Source organism: Muntiacus reevesi, chromosome 2 (genome assembly GCF_963930625.1).
Source record: "Muntiacus reevesi chromosome 2, mMunRee1.1, whole genome shotgun sequence".
NCBI classification, from domain to species: Eukaryota; Metazoa; Chordata; class Mammalia; order Artiodactyla; family Cervidae; genus Muntiacus; species Muntiacus reevesi.
In genome coordinates this window covers 45,493,101-45,510,396 of record NC_089250.1, presented here as the reverse complement: position 1 = coordinate 45,510,396, position 17,296 = coordinate 45,493,101, and the positions used below count along the sequence as shown (strand labels likewise).

The 17,296-nt window shown below is 43.4% G+C and overlaps 1 protein-coding gene across 10 annotated transcripts in view; it reads right to left on the bottom strand.

Moving 5' to 3' along the window:
- Positions 1–17,296, bottom strand: part of DIP2C (disco interacting protein 2 homolog C) — a 288,874-nt gene that overhangs the window by 135,966 nt on the left and 135,612 nt on the right. For 5 of the 10 annotated variants that reach the window (XM_065921423.1, XM_065921432.1, XM_065921422.1 and 2 more), the window contains exons 2-3: positions 5,555–5,626; positions 3,858–4,025 (exon numbers count right to left, since the gene is read on the bottom strand). In XM_065921423.1, the coding sequence (XP_065777495.1) occupies positions 3,858–4,025; positions 5,555–5,626 (240 nt within the window). The remainder of the gene's footprint in view (positions 1–3,857; positions 4,026–5,554; positions 5,627–17,296) is intronic. The other 5 variants (XM_065921426.1, XM_065921429.1, XM_065921431.1 and 2 more) reach the window with 1 other exon arrangement.

Here is a 17,296-nt window from a genome sequence, read left to right as displayed (position 1 = left end):
ATCTTCCCAACCCAGGAACTGAACTGGGGTCTCCTGCACTGCAGGTGGATTCTTTACCAACTGAGCTATCAGGGAAGCCCCTTTCAGGCATGAGTCCATATGCAAATTAAACATCAATAGGAAAATGGTTAGCAAAGTTATACTGATTTATGGCAAGGCTTTATGCTGGTGGAGGGTAAAGAAGACTCAAGGGTGACAGCAATGTAAGAATTAGGCCCGCATGGTTGGGGAGATGTTTCGGTGGTGATGGTGAAGCTTCTGTCTGTCTTGTGCTGTTCTGACTTGAGTCAGTATGAAATGAAAGGAGTAGATTTCTTACCTGTACTACAGTTGTACATTGGGCCACATGTAGAGTAGTACATGGGGTCACAGAGAGTCGGACACAACTGAGCTACTTTCACTTTCACGACTGGAAGAGTGTAGACGACCTGGAGCCATAAGGGTTCATGAGAGCCCCTACCCACTGTGCTGCGACTGTGTCTCATCCCCACATCCCAGCACTTGCTCAGCACTGCTCAGCAGTGAGGCAACTTCGGAGGCAACAAGCGTATGTCTTCAAGACTGTGGCTTCAAGTTTCATTTTCCTTATAGATTGTCCATAAAAATCCATATGAGCCTGGTCCAGGGGATAACTACACTCTCGCTGTCCCCTGCCCTCCTTTCCATGGAGGATCGGCTGTTCCTCAGTAACTACTGGTGTCTGGGGAAGGAACCTGATTGGTTCAAAGCCATCAAAAAAACAAGAAAACCATCCATCCATCTATCTAGTCAGCAGCTGTGTGTGATAAAATAAGAATACGCTTTAGACAACTTAGGGCACCAAGTTGTGTATCAAGATCATGACCACAGCATACCTAGGATACAAGTCATTACCTCTAGTGATGAAAGTTCCTTTCCTGGAGCAACTCAGTCTGGAAAGAATTCATGCTAAGTCACAGGCCATCCCGATTTAACTATTCATATTTCTCTTCGGTATTTAACCTTGCACACTACACCCCATCCATCATGAACAGGTGGCATGGCCCAGGAAGGCCCCCAGGATCAGCCCTGGGTCCCTACAAAGCAGGTCAGAGGGGCAGCTCACTGCTGTGCCGAGGGAAGGCTGCACTCTGGGGAACAGGACTCTCCAGCAGGGTAAAAACAGACCAATGGTGCCCCAGGCACCAGAGCAGCGCAGCAGGTGTGAAAACAGACCAACGGTGTACCTGACACTGGGGCAGCGCAGGTGTGAACACCAAGAAGCAGAACCAATCAGGCACAGCAGTGCCGGGAAGCTGCATTTCCTATAGCATATGAAACACAACGGCCTGTCCTAGCCCCAGGGAGCAGGGAAGGAATCCTTGCCGAAGTGACACTTGAACTGAGCTTTAAGAGGTGCGCAGGTACAGGCAGAGGACACAAGCATGTGCCGGTGTGACATGGGATGCAGACTGGGGAGTTGGAGGGAGGACAGGCAGCTGCATCTGAAGCCCTTCTAATGCGGACAAGTCCACACTCCCAATGGGGCCATCCTTCTCTAGTGGAACAAAGACAGACGATAAACTCACCCCGACCTAGAGAGGTTCCTCCCTGAGGAGGCTGTCCATGTGGACCCCAAGGCAGATTCCCAGAGGCCAGGAGGGAAACAGACCTGCCCTCTGGTCCCAGCAGCCGAACTCACCAAGGTTTTCACAACAATGCAGTCACAGTAGGTCCCTCTAACAGAGCACAAGCCACTTGCTGCTGGAGGAAAGGCAAGCTGGGCCTGGAGAAGACTGGATTCACACAAGTCACCCGCTGCTCAGAAACACTGGATCCCAATCATGAAGAAAGTAATACTCAGCCAATACACACATCATAACAACAGAGGGACTACATCTGGTCAAGGAAGATTTCACTATTTATGGTAATGATGGAATCTTAATACTTCACATCACCATGACCTTGCCATGAAAGCAGTGAAGACTCACTTATAGAAGCTGACACCAACTTATTTAAGATATCCCTGAACAGAGTTGTAGAGAGTGGATTCTGTCTTCTAATTTTATAAATTTTAGCAGGTTCAGAGACTAACAAAAGAATACATAGCTGAAAAACTCCAACAGCATTAGTACCAAATAATTTCTCCTGAATAACATTTTCTCTTTGATGATGACTTTTAATATATTTTGACCCATTACTTGATTAAACACGTAATTTTTTTTTCTTTCTAGCTCTGGACCCTTTTCCTCATCTAGTTTTAGGTGAGCACTCAACACCATGCTCCTTGAAGTCAATATACCTTTGACTGGGTTCCCCGGTCACTCACTTCTGGGAAGAAAACCAGGGAAAACCTGCTTCCCCAGCACTATTCCCTGGGATGGGGTAATGCACGGGAGCTCAGACTCAGGGTGCATCTCTTACTCAAAGCTGCATAAGCCATCCTAATCCACAATCATGTGTCCTAAACAAATTCGCCAAATTTGGGATCTTTGAAATATCCCACAGATCCCAAAGATCTTTGAAATATCTTTAGGGTACTTTCTAGAGGAGTCTTTTCCTCTGATAAATAAAAATAACATAAAAAAAGGGAAAAAGGTAAAGTTCATCAAAACGCAAACTCTCTTTAGAAAAGTGTAAAGCAGGATAAGGGTAACTGAAAAGGAAAACAAGATGTTTCTCATGAAGATCCTACACCAAAAGTGTCATTTATAGTCATTTATAAGGCTGACCTAGTCAAGAAAGAACCCTCTGATGCAGAGCCATGCACTCTCCTTACTGTTCCCCAGAGGCAGTTGTGTACAGAGAGTGACTGTTCACCCAGGGCAACTTCTCAGCATTCAAATCAGCATAAGAACTGTACAACTACCCGGGCATCCAGCTTCCTGACCCCAGCATCCCCAGTGAACCTGCTTTCTCCTTCCTGGTTGGGGATGGTACGGCAGGAGGCCCAGGGAGCAGCGTTCCCCAGCAGCACTCTCAGCCTCACACATCCATAGGTGCGGGAGGCAAACAGAAACTGTGACGGGGCCCGGCAGCTAAGGCCCAAGTCTGCCACCTGTCCATCAATGCTCCTCTTTTACCCACAAGGACATGCCTCATGCCTGTTAACAAGCTGGCATAGAGAGGAGAGCAGAGGCACAGAGGGGAGACCAGGCTGTGTGTCCTCGTCTAAGATCCTGGGGATCAACTGTGACACACAGCTTATTATCTGTACATGATTCTCAAACAAAGTCTTTTATTTGAGTTTATGCTTATTCCTTATTGTACTAAAAGGTGCACTGAACTCATCTTTCTGGGCTTCTTATATTCAAGATGTTGTTCACTTAAATAATTTTAACCTCTGAATAGAATCATGACTCTGATGAACCGGTTCAGTTTTTCAATTTCAAAACTCCGTGACTGTCCTCTGGAGTCTGCCCTCTGGAGACTACCTTAATGGAGCTACAGACCTCACTCCCTGAAACAGATCTCAAGGGCCAGGGTACACTAGAGCTCATCCTCACCCAAGTCTCTGACAATGAGACAAGGTCAGTGAAGATCAATAATTTTAAGAAAAATGATATGATCCGTCATGGATTCTTCTTTCCTAAGTGTTTTGTAAGTGGTGCTCCAACTGTGAAAATATGGTTGCAAAAACTGAGTATTATATTTTAATAGAAAACACTAGACCTGGGCCCTGAATCAGCAGGATAATCATGGTTCACAGCCTGTGACAAGCTCTGTGCCTGAGGAGCTGGGTAAGTTGAATGAGCTGAAATGGAGGACAGGGCTGAGAAACATGACCACCTAGGTTCCCCCAAGGCTGAGCCCTACACTTCTATTTAGAATGGCATCAGGCAAACAGTCCATTGCAAACGTGCCCTGCCACGGGATCTCTCTCAGTTAAGTGCGCTCACCGAAACGAAAGTAAAACAGTGGCCGGTTTCCTGCGGTGCTGGCCGCCCGCTCTCTGACCGCGGCGTCTCGGATGTCACACACCCCGATGTTGCCAGCCTGCAGCATTCTTCTCGGGGCTCCTTCACTGTGCTGCAGTCTACACCGGACCACGGCAGCTCCATTCGCTGCTGTAACAAGTTGAAAAAAAACTAATTAATTCAAACTTTAGTTTTTTTTAAATTTGTTACAGCGCCGAGCAGAGCTGCCGACCCCATGCAGAACAGCACAAAAAACACCAAGGGGACCATGTCACACAGGGCCACCCTCAGTGCCCAGCAATACGGGTCAGCCTCGTCCTGGGACTGTAGAGGCTCCATCTCCCAGAGCCATCTCCTGGGCATACACAGAACTGCTTCTGTTTCACTTTTGTTTGGCAAGGCACAGAAAATAAAATCTAGCAACACAAGGACCTACCGCCTCCCCACCAACCTTCCTCCAAAACCACGAAGGGCCACCTGCAGATAGGAAGTCATCCCAGCAGTTCTGCTGGAGGATGAAAAGGAAAGCGGTGAGACCGCATCTAGTCGTCTGCCCCCGTGTGTCCTCTAAAGCTCTCACACACAGGGTCAGGCGGACAACACACTGCTCTTCCATCCACTCAAGACAGCGCAGAGCTCCTTCCTTTTACAGACCAGAGAGCAAGAAAACTCAGGTCGCCAGCTAAGGCAGCCCTGCACAACCAGCCAATCTTTACATTAACTTTCTTAAGCTCAAAGGAAAGAAAGAAACCACACAAAATCAAACAAGGCTAAAAAAGCAGCACACTCAACACAAATGTCCTGGAAGGTGAGCCGCAGGTGAGGACACTCCTCCTCGCCCCCAACACTGGAGGCCATGTCACAGCCCAGAGAGCCAAAAGGCCTATACATGTGGAATTGAAGCTCTTCTAGCTGGAACATCTCAGCATGGCTTTATACCTGCTCCAACAGTGAACACTGTAGACTCCATTTCTGTTGCTCCTCCTCAAGGACTTGTGTTAGTATTAAGCCCTTCCTGATGCCCAGAAAATTCTCAAGGTTGCCCTCAGAACAGAGGTGTTACACCTGCAGCCCAGGGTCTCCCTCCTTTCCCTGAAATGTACAGAACAAGCTCAAGTGTAGAATCCTACATACTTGCATGTGTGAAAACCACAGAATTAAACAGAACTTGTACTTGGTTGAGAACTCATAATGCAGACAATCATGTTTCAAAAAAACAACCAACCAACCTTTACGATTTCAAAATCCCAGGCAGGATGTTACATCATTTTCTAGATTTGCCTCCCAAAACCCCACCAATGAAGTCAACAAAAACTGTTGACTAACTTAAACCATTATCAATAATTTTAACTAAGTCAAAATTCATGTTTAAACCACAAATGTTCTCGTATTTTTTATGATTAGAGTATTTTAAAGTAATCAAACATATTACTTTCCTCTGTGGATGAATACCTATTACAGTTATCTGGCACCTTCACAGAAAACTCCTATGTGTCTTCTGAATTCACAAAATATGCTGCAGTCACACAAAGGAGTGGGATGGGGCTGGTGCCACCTCAAGGGCCTGATCCACATGCAGTCTGGGGACTGGGGGAGGACTGATGCTCAGCTATTCTCTCAGGAGTTGCAGTTAACTCTTTAAACTGGACACCTTATGCTACTCAGCAAGGTTTACATACTCGGAGGCTGGGGCAGGTAGGCTCCAATCAATTTCGATCTCTTCTTCTCATATCCTTTTTGTGTGATGTCACCTGTAAGAGAAGGAAAGGGAAGTTCAGAATGCTTTCACTGGTAGAGCTGAGCACTTAACTAAGAAGACACAGTCACACATGTAGGTGTCTTCTGTTTCCTTATAATTTAAGAAGAAAGCACTTTACATCATTCACCTTGACTTTTCTACTGCTTGCAAACACTCATTTAAGTTACATAAAATCCTTTACAGCCCATGCACACACTGGTCTCCAGTCCCTTCTCACAAGGTTTTGGCTCTGATGGAGTCCAGAATTAAGATTATCTTACTCACATCTGCAGGGCAGGAAACTTCCCTGATCTATACAGCGCTCATTAACTTAATCAACAACGGATTCTGCAGGTGTCTACCCCAGTGAGAGCTGGCCAAAACCACCAATAATGAGCATCTTCCTTTGTTAAGGAGATTTTTTTTTTTAAACTTATCAGACATGTCAGTTCCAAGGACTATACACTGCTAAGATAGTTTTGAAAATAAGTGTCTAAAGCCAAAAAAAGGTAGATAAAAACAAATAAAGAGGACATACGACCTATGGAATCCAAATACATGAATAAGATGTTTACAATACAAACAGGAATTAAATTGCTGCTAGGTTGCCAAGCACGCGGGACGATAACCTTATGACAGGCGACAGCCTTTCCCAATCGCAAGCTCGGACACAGCTCACATGCTGATTTGTGCCACTGGATTTTTCTGAAGCTCTTCATTTTCACCCTAATATTTTGACCATACCATCATTCCTAAAACAGCTAAATATTAAAGTTTTAACAAAAATACAGCAAACAAATGAAAAGCTGTTGTGAGTCACACACAAGTTGCGAAGCCTGCTTTTCTGGGTGGTGATGCTTGCTACGTTCAATCAACCCAGAGGTACCCTGGGCCAAGAACTGCCTGGGCCACCACTGCTCCCAGCAGTCCACTCCGGCCCACAGAACTCATGACTAGTCTGTGTACACAGAGCTGTAAACAACACAGATACAAGAAGAACTATCCCCCATTGACTACTGAGCAATTTTGATGCTAAAACAAACCGACCACTCGTTGAAGATAATAAACCTGTAAGAATGCTAGTTTCTGTGCTAACTGTACTGCTGCTCAGCATTTTATAAACTCCAAACCAGCTTGCTCCCTCCAGCAGAGAGAATGCCCAGAGGAAAATGTAAGCATGTGGCAGGGGACAGAGCACTTGCGTGAGGGTGTTGATGGGAAAATCACATACTGGCCTGCCAGAAGGTCACCTGAGCATGGCAGGCACCTATTCTTTACCTGGTGTTTCCCTCAGTCCCTCCCCTCCCAGCCAATCTCACAGGTGCTCTGCACAGTCCTGCCATCGAGTCCTAACCTGGTGAACTAGCCCCTTCCGGCTTGTTCTTCACCCACAGTTCAGCTCAGTTGTGAGGAGGAGATCAAGACGGCAGAGTAGGAAGATGTAGAGCTCATCTCCCACCATGAAAATTCTAAAATAGATCTCCAAGTGGAGCAATTCTCACTGAAAACTAACCAGAGACTGGCAGAAAGACTGCAGTACAACTGAGGTTGTAAGATCAATCCACATGGAACAGGGTAGGAAGGGAAAAGAAGTGGTTAGATGAGGACCTGTGTACCAGGGAACAACTCCATAGAACGGGAAGGTCACAGGGATGGAGCTCTGCCCTGAGGAGCAGGCAGTTCAGCCACAGATCGGCGCCCTGGTCCTGGGATCTGACAGGAAGACGAACACCCTGGCTGGCTGGAGGGCCTGTGGACTAGCAGGAGGGCTGTGGGAAGCCTGGGCTCCATGGCAAGCAGCACAGCTGGCAAATGAAGGCTGCTCTAGCCACTGCCCATTTTTCACAGCCTGAGCCCAGTCCCGCCTCCTTCTCAATGGGGAGATGGTCTGGCTATGAGACTCAGAGTGGTGCAGACCCGAAGCAGTGACTGAGCAGGGTGGTGGCCACCACTGCTGGTGCTCACACAGGTGGTAAGTCAGGCCCAACCTCTGTCTGGGGCTGAACCCCTCAACTCTGCTGAGAGCCCACACAGGCACCTCCTGATTCAGCATTGCTGGGGTGAGGGGCCTGGTGCCGGGACGGGGGAAACATACACTTAAAGGGAACAGAGGGGGCTCAGACCTAACCCTCAGGGCTTCTGCTCCAGCAACCTGGGACCCTGCCCACTCCACAGGGTGGTGATGTCACCAAGCAGAGGGGAGCAGAGGGGAAGCCCAGCTCACACGGGGCTCCAGGCCTCGCCCTTCCACCTCCAGCCCCTCGTCCTACCGAGGCCAGAGCTGTCAGCACACCCTGGGAACACATGACTTGTGCTCACAACAAGTAATGAAGCAAAAACAAACAGTTTAAAAGATAAAGAATTCAAAGCATTAGCAATAAGAATCCTAACTAAACTTGGGAAAGAAACAAATGAACACAGTGAGAATTTTAACAAGAAACTAGAAAATATTTTTTAAAAAAAAGAATCAGTCAGAACTGAAGAATACAGTAAGTGAAATGAGAAACACACCAGAAGGAAAGAAAAGAAGATTAGGTGATACAGAGGAACACGTAAGTGATCTGGAAGACAGAAGAATGCAAATCATACATTATAAGAACAGTAAAAAGAAAGGCAAATTTAAAAATGAGAACAGTTTAAATGGCCTCTGGGACAATATCAAGCATATTAACCACCAGGTTACTGAGGTTCCAGAAGGAGAAGAGACAGAGAAGAGGGTAAAATATGTATCTGATGAAATTATGGCTGGAAACGTCCCAAAACTGAAAAAGGAAACATATCCAGGAAGAAGCAGCATGGAGGGTCCCATCCCAAATGAGATGAACGCAGAGACCCACACCAAGACAAGTCATAATCAACAAGGCAAAAGTTACAGATAAAGAGGATTCCAAAGGCAGCAAGAGGAAAACATGAGTCCCATTCAAGGGAACCCCCATACGGCTATCAGCTGATTTTTCAGCAGAAACTCTGCAGGCCAGAAGGGAGTAGCATGATACATATCAAGTGCTAAAAGGTAAAAACTCTTGTAACCTACAATACTCTACCTAGCAAGATTATCATTCAGAATCAAATAAAAGATTAAAAAAAAAAAAACACACACACACACAAAAACGTCTCAGAGAAGCAAAAACTCAGAGTTCATCAATACTGAACCTACCCTAAAAAAATGTTAAAGGATCTTCTCTTAGTGGGACAAAAAAGGCTACACAAGAATGATCTGTAGGATAAAAAAAAAAAAAAAAAGAATGATCTGTAGGGAAGAGAAAAATCCCACTAGTAAAGGCAGACACATACTTGATCCTCAGTCACTTAAACAAGCTAGGAGAAAGATTCAAAGACAAAGTTCAGCTGAAGTTCTAAAAATTTCCCAGATGAACATTTTAGTATGTGGGGACGGGAGGCAGGGAGAGGGGCAGAGGTCCCCTCCCTTGAAGCCAACCTTAGAGGACACTGACTCTTCACCCTCACTCTGGAAAGCTCCAGATGTTAAAGATCTTGGCCCAAAGAAAAACAGGCACTTTTTAAAGGGGAAATGTTAAGGTCAGCCTCACAGAGGCCTCCACACAGGTTCCTAATCCCACAGACTCAGAAAGGTAGGTGGGAGGTGGAGTCAGGACTTCCACACGATGTTCTATTTTAGCTCCACTACTACATGCTGGCACTAAGCAGCCAGCTCAGAGAAACTGCAGACACAACTCGGGAATCCCAGGGTGCTATCATCTCTCCAAACCAAGCAGAGGGAAAGGGAGACACTATTTACTGAATGACTTCCACACCCCATGAATTTTATCTAAATCACAGGTTGGCTAACTACAAATCCAGCCTGTGAGTTGTTTTTGGAAATAAAGTTTTACTGGCTCACAGTCATGCTCCCTGGTAAGCACCACAACACACACTGTACAGCCTGCAAAGCCAGAAGTATAAACTCCTGAGCCCCCTCCTACATGTCCTAAGTAATCTCTTTTAATCCTTATAACCACTGATTTTACAGGTAAGGAGTCAAGGTGCAAATTGTATTTGTTTCTCGCCCAGGGCCTCAAATTGAAGAAGAAAACAACCTCTGTCCAACTCCAAAACTTTTCCCATAGAAACCACACCTGGAGTTTTCCCTCAAGCCTCCACTATGTGACCACTGGTCAGCTTCTCACTACCTGATGTCCTGCCCAGTTCTCCACCTGACTAGGACATCCTCCCACCCCACTGCCTGTTTCCATGCCCCCATCCCTGCCCTGTCTCACTAACACCCCAGGCCACACGGAATTCTGTACAAGTCTCATGAGTCTTCGGGTGGCTGCTCACAGTTTTTTTCTTTTGTAACACATACAAGTGGTTTACCTTCCAAGCCAGGCTGTGACACCTTCATGGGTCAGTGTCCTAAAGAACCGAGTGTGACCCCACTGTTCCACAAACCAGGACTGTGTTGATGGAGTTAGTCACAAATGAGCCACAGACAGCAACATACAGAGTGACTTCAAATGGTGACTGAACAGACACTGCATTCAAAATCAGGGCAAGTGGCTGGTGATTACTTAACTGTTTAGTGGCCAAATCGAGAAAGGCAGAGGGAAATCAAGGATTACTCCATCATTAAAGTGTGTGAGACACCAGCCTGGCTCATGTGTCACACAAAGAATCTAGCATCTGCAACAAGGGCAGGTTCCTCAGGTGCCCTGCCCCAGGCATAGGCCTGAAATGTCCTCACTGCATTTCCTTTTTCACACACAAAGTTCAGTTATTTTTAACTGTGGGGCTACTTCAGCATCTGGTAGACAGAGGTCCATCAGATTATTTATGTCAAAGTTACTACAAGTTTATATAAATAGGGGGATCTTGTGTTCAACCAATGAGGATCTTGAGAAAATACAGTAAGATAGGTAGGTGGCTAGAGACAGAAGAGAGAAACTGGAAGCCTAGATGGCTGAGAGAAGGAAGCAAGATAGGTTAAAGAAGGTTCTAGGAAAGACTGATGCTGGCCAGCTTTACACACAACTCCACCCACCCAGAGCAGCTCCCTGGTTTCTGCCTGAGGTTGACCTGCAATCAAGGCCATGGTGTCACCATGGAAACACAAAGTGTTTCTCTACACTTTACATCCATTTAAGCTAAAGATCAGTTGGCTATTCCTCCCCTCTGCTCCTCCCTCTGGATCTGTAATGAGCACACAGTCTTCAGGGTGAAACTTGTAAACTCAAGGCAAAAATACTATCAGAGGAACCCTGCTCCACACCACATTTCTAAGCAAGACGTTATTAAAACCTATCAATCTACAAAGATTATCCCATGGTTTATGGCAGGTTCATTAATATTCTTTCAACCTGGAAGCCAAAAGAACACTTCATCAAGGAAATGTGTAGATCACTTCCACATGCCACATCTACAACATGTTGCTCCTTCAAAAGGAGCATATAGCTGTTAATGTTGAAGGACACAGGCTGTAGGATGCCTTGCTTGAGAATTTTCCGTACAAAATCCAGAAAAGCTATTTTCCATGTTTTGATACTCAAGATACCATTTAATTCTTTCGTTTCAAGAATAAGATATAAGACAGAAAAATGCAGAAATCATTTGTAACCTCAGTGAAGAGAAAATAAAAGTGGTTTTTTGAGACAGTTTCTATTAATACTTTATCAAAAGTTATTTATATTACTATTCCTGAACAAAGGAGTTCCATAAAATTAAGAATTTCAACAATAGAAATTAAAGTTCTCATATGTGTTCCGTAACAAAGAAAAAAGAGACTTACAGTCAAGTCAAAAATCTCAACTGAAAATGCAAGTCAAGTGAAGCCCCCAACATGTGGTTGAATCTCACTGACTCAGAAATCATTCTCCTTCCCAGCCCGTGAAGAAGTCTTTTTCCTATTTATACTGTAGTAAAGAGTTTTCAGGCAAACCCTGAGTATTAGGAAAGTGAAGGGAAAACTGACACTGCAGCTCCTCTCTTCTTCCGTCCTGGCTTCACTCTGGCACAGACTCGGCAATCTGCGGAGCCCTGCAGGCCTCTGGTCAGAACGGGAAAACCTGCAGAGCCAGCAGTGCCCCCAGGAGGGTAGTGTGTGAGCCACCACGCAGCTGGGTCAGCACCAGGGAAACAGATCAGCCTAACAGGGACGGTTTCCATTCTTGGTGTCAGGAGTTTATTTTATTATTTAATGCTGGAACGAATGCTTTATTTAACAAAGCAATCATTTCCATGTTTGGAATTTTATGGCTGTCAGGAACCTTCAGAATGCCTCTCTCCTAAGCCAATGGCTTTATAAGGCTTAGGGAGCACTCTTGACAGCCTTCTCCCGCCCACCCAGCTGCTGAAAGCAGCGTCTATCATCTTTTCTGCATAGATTCTGTTGTCCTGGCAAGAACCCACCTGTCCAGGGGAGTAGAAGTAGGCAGACCGGGGACCTCTCCTCGCCTTAAACATAAACTGGGGGGTCCACACATCAACTAATTTCTCTGGGTCTCATCTTTCTCAGTAACAAAATATCGGTAAATAACACCTATTACCTTTCACCGTAGTTGAAAAGATTGAATACACAGAAAGTGAAACGTCTCAGAAAGCACAAAGTAGGGAAGAAAACACAGTTTAAAAACCCAGCACGTACTTGTGTGGCATCTATCACAAGGGCAAACTTGTGAGGGATACACTAGGCTCACAGGCGAGGCTCCTGCTCCAGCTGGGCAGGAAGAATTCCAAGCTCAGCAGGCAGGCGGCAGGGCAAGCCAAGAGCGTGATGGCTCCAGGGAGCCAGATGGAAGACAGCAGATAATGGAGCTATCAGAAACCCTGAGGAAACTCTTTAAGCCCAACCTCTTAGGCATCCATGCGCTTCTCTTTCACCCCTGCCACCACCACCAAATCCCAGATGCTATCAGCTCTCCCTGCATCACCCACACAGTCACTCACAGCTCCGGACCTCAGTCCTCCGCACCCGCAGCCAGACTGACCTCCCACTTGAGTGTGGTGAGACTGCACAGCCTCATCCTCGCAGCCTGGAGGAGGCTGCTCAGGACTCTCAGGATTGAGGGCAAACCCATCAGCAGGGCCTTCACGTCTTTCCAGAGCCTGGGTCCATGTCTCACCATACGGTATCACTTCACAGTTCATTATGTTTTCCTCTGTTACTATAATATATGTATTGCTGGAGTTATCACTCATTTTTCTCAGGTTTATGTTGTATTTTCCATGTAAAATTTAGATATTGGAGTTTCATAAAACATCCTTTAAATAAGGCTGTTGTTTAGTCGCTAAGTCATGTCTGACTCTGTGACCCATGGACTGTAGCCTACCTACCAGGCTTGAATATAATCTCTAGGATTATAAAACCACCAGGACTTATTCAAATTCTCAGTATAGTGGAAAAAATTTTCTCAAAAATATGTATTAACATGGTTCAGATTTTCATGTTTATGTGAACAACCAAAAAGTTTCTCAACACATTTAGTTAATGGCATGACCAGAAAGAATAATATGTATTTTAAACATGCACTATGTTGAAATCGTAACTCTAGCCAGTAATGCCCAGATGCTATCACTTAACTCTGACACTTGTCAAGTGTCAGACACTCTGACAAGTGTCAAGAGTTGGGAGGGGGCATGCATATCCACAAACACAGGGGCCTCTTCTCTTTCTATTGCAGAGTCTTCCACAGAGCAGAAGTTTTCATCTTAAAGAATCCAATTTACCGACTCTTCATTTTAGGGATTGTGCTTTTAGTTTCAATCTAAGAATGCTTTGTTGCGCCATCAGACTTGAAGATTTCTCTTTTTTTGGTAGACATTTTATCGTTTTACATTTTACACTGGTATCTATGAGACCTAAGTTAATTTTTGTAGAAGGTGTGGGATTCAGATCTAGATTATCATTATTATTATTGGTCTATGGATGTCCAATTGCTCCAATGTGATTTATGGGAAAGATCATCCCTTCACCACTACTGAATTGGTTTTGCTTCTTGGTCAAAAATTGGGCATTTTGTATAGGCCTGAGTCCCCCACCCCATTCTACTGCACTATGGGTCTAACCCACACTGTTGACAACTGTGGCTACTCAGGAAGACTTAGCACTGGAAAGAATGATTCTCCTACTTTATTCTTCTTTGTCAAAGTTGTTTGGCCTATTCGAGGGCCTTTCCCTCTGCACATAAATTTTAGGAAATGTCTGTGGTATCTACCACAAACTTTGCTATGCAAACTGCTTTGATAGGAGTTCTCTTAAATTCATGTATCAGTTTCGGGAGAGCTGACATCTTTACACACTGCATCATTTGATCCATGAACAAGGTATTTAACTCTCTGATCTCTTTCACCAGTATTCTGTGATTTTCATCATCCTGACCCTGTGATAAAGCACGTTTCAATATGTCCTGGGCCCCGGGGACATATGACATATGACACAGGGACATACGATTCCATCCCCTGCAGCCTGTGGTGTCTATTCCACCAGCAGGGTCCCAGGCAGCTTCAGGAAGCCCAAGATGCTGGCCAGCACATCAAAAGGCAAGATGATGTAGGCCTGGCTTTCCTCTTTGAAATGAAGAGCCACCACAGCCCTCTGCTTCTTCTACCAAAGAGGATAAAACACTGCACTCTGACCTTTTGGAAATCCAGGATCTGAAGGGCACACTACTACTGCCCAATACTGAATGACCTCTGAAATGACTATAAAATACAGCTTTCACTTGGCCCTTGTTCATGCTCATTCCTAAGCTTTACCTCAAAATCCCCAAATGTGATGGAAGTGACCCTGACTTTCATTTTTGCATTCATTTACTCATTCATCGAGATCCTACCATGTGCCAGAAACAGATACAATCTCTAAACACTGCTGAATGAAAGACTAAATAACAGTTATATTCCCACTTTTAAAACATGTTTAAAGGTATATATAAAGGGATGCCTAAATTAATGAGTCCAGGAACTGTCTTAAACAAACTGCCCCATCTGGACAAGTAACAGGAATAAAATGGAGAAAAAGATTTTATTAGAAACATTAAAATGAATGAATATTATTTCCCTTAGTTTTGCAAGATGCAGAATATTCTAGGATTTCTATATTATTTTATCTTCAAATTATATAAATGTGAATACATATAAAAATGTCTTTAAACATTTATATACGTAAGACGTGTAGTAAGCTAGTCATTTTGGGCTAGTTTGTATAATGGTTACTTCTTTTTGTAAGACTTACGAGCTGCAGGAAACACTCCAACAAAAGCTCTGAGGCTTCTTGTGCATAAAATCACTTTCAAGATGAAAATCACCCTGAACTATTAGGAGTAACACATCTGGACAATCTTGGCACATAATGTGTATGATAAAGTTTTGATGAATCCACTACCTAAATAAATAATAATAACCATGACAATATAAAACTTCTAACTTACAGAAATATGTTTTCTAAACATTTTGCCCAACTTTGATCAAGTGGCAATTCTGAATAATATACTTATTCAAAAGGTAAATAAGGAAGCATAACGTACACAATCGTCTACCCACTGATGTGTCATTAGAGGAGGCACTATAAACAGTGATCCCTGCTCCAAAGTTGCAGTCAACCATCTGCGGGATATTCAAGTGCATGTGTATTTAGAGGTAATCTTTATAAAATAACATGCATATTCCAATATGTGAACCATACAATCACAGAATAAGGAAAGAATCTTTCGTTTCAAATAAGAAAATGACAAGTAATCAAAGTCTGAATTGACTGCAAAGATAATGTGAAAATGTGCTAATGTGACAAACCAGCTTAGAGAAAGCAATTCAGACTAGCCAAGGGCCAGGGCAGAAAAATACAGTAAAACAGAAACAACCTAACTTAGTGTGCAAGGACAGTGCCAAGGAAGCGCAACTGTGTTCACACCTCTGCAGTAACTCTTCCATGCCTATACATGCCCAGCACTGCTTCCGGTCCTTGGCATTTAAATTCAAATTCCCACATGGTAATACCTTTCACATCATCACATACCACACATCAACCAACTCCCTGATAAGCTCAGCTACTGTCATACTCTGGTCAGAGCATGGAATGTGAAAATGTTAGAGTCAATACAGGAAACAAGACTGGGTGAACTTTAATCTTGATCACGAGTTAAAATGAGATTTGGACAACACATAAAACTGCCATAATTCCTCAAAGGAAAGCAAAAAATATATCCAGCTGAACAAAAATGAAAGCCAGAATTTGTAGAACATTGCCAACACAGTGATATAGACATGTACTTTTAATGCCATAGCTGCCCATCTGGAAAGAGGAAAGGTCTCAAGTCAACAATCTAAACCTCTACCTTAAGAAAAATAGAAAAAGCAAAATAAACCCAAAGTGAGTGGAAAAAATAAGAGCAGCAATGGAAGAAACTGAAAACAAGAAAAGAAAAATCAGTCAAACCAAAACCTACAAGGAAAATCCCAAAGAATCTACAAAATCAACTCCTAGAACCAATAACTGACTTTCTCAAGATCACAACATACAAAGTCAAACCATATTAATATATAGTAGCAATGGATATTTGGAATTAAAATTTAAAAAACAATCTTATTTACAGTAGTTATGTAAATGTGACATACTTAGGTACAAATCTAATAAAACATGCAAGACCCGTACAGGATCTGTAGGACCAAAAGGATCTGCATGCTGAGAACTACAAAATGCTGATGAAAGAAATCAAAGAAGAATCCTTGTAAATAATGACTGGCACACACACACTACTGTATGTAAAACAGGTAACGAAAGAACTCACTGTACAGCACAGGGAACTCTACTCAATATCCTATAATAACCTACATGGGAAGAGAATCTAAAAAGAATGGATGTGTGTATAACTGATTCACTTTGCTGTACAGCAGAAACAACGCTGTAAATCAACTACACGCTAATAAAAATTTGTTTAAAAGAAGCATGCCATATATGTGGAATAAAAAGCTCAACATAATGAGGATGCCAATTCTCCCCAATTAATGTACAGATTTAACATAATTCCAATTAAAATCTTAGTGGGATATTTTTTGTAGATACAGATAAGCTAATTGTAAAAGTTATATGAAATGGCAAAGGAACTAGACTAGCAGGAAGGTTTTGATAAAGGAGAATAAAGTTGGAGAAATCACCCTGTTTGATTTTAATATCATCAAAAAGTTATAATAATCAAAACAGTGTGGTGAAGATACAGACTGTGAACAGAGTCCAGAAATAGATTCCCACAAATGTGGCTGATTTTGACAAAGGTACAAAACAAATTTAATAGAGAAAGGACAGCCTTTTACACATGGTGCTGGAATAACTGGCCATCTTTTTGGGGGAAAAAACCACACACACACAAACCCATCCTCAATCAACCCTTACATGTTCTATAAAAATTAACTTGAGATGCATGACACCTCTAAATGCAAAACATAAAACTAAAAACTTGTACAGGAAAACATAGGGGAAATCCTCATTAATTTGGGGTACACAAAGAATTTTAGACATAACACTAAAAGCATGAGTTGTAAAAGAAAAAATAAGGTGGACTTCGTAAAAATTTTAAAGGTTTTTTTCTGAAAAAAAGGCACTCAAGAGAATGGAACCTCAGCCAGTGACTGTGAGAAAATATCTTCACACCATGTATTTAACAAATAACATTCTAATTTAAAAACTGGTAAAGACTCAATAAAGTATATGAACAGCTTACAAAGGGCACAATAAAAT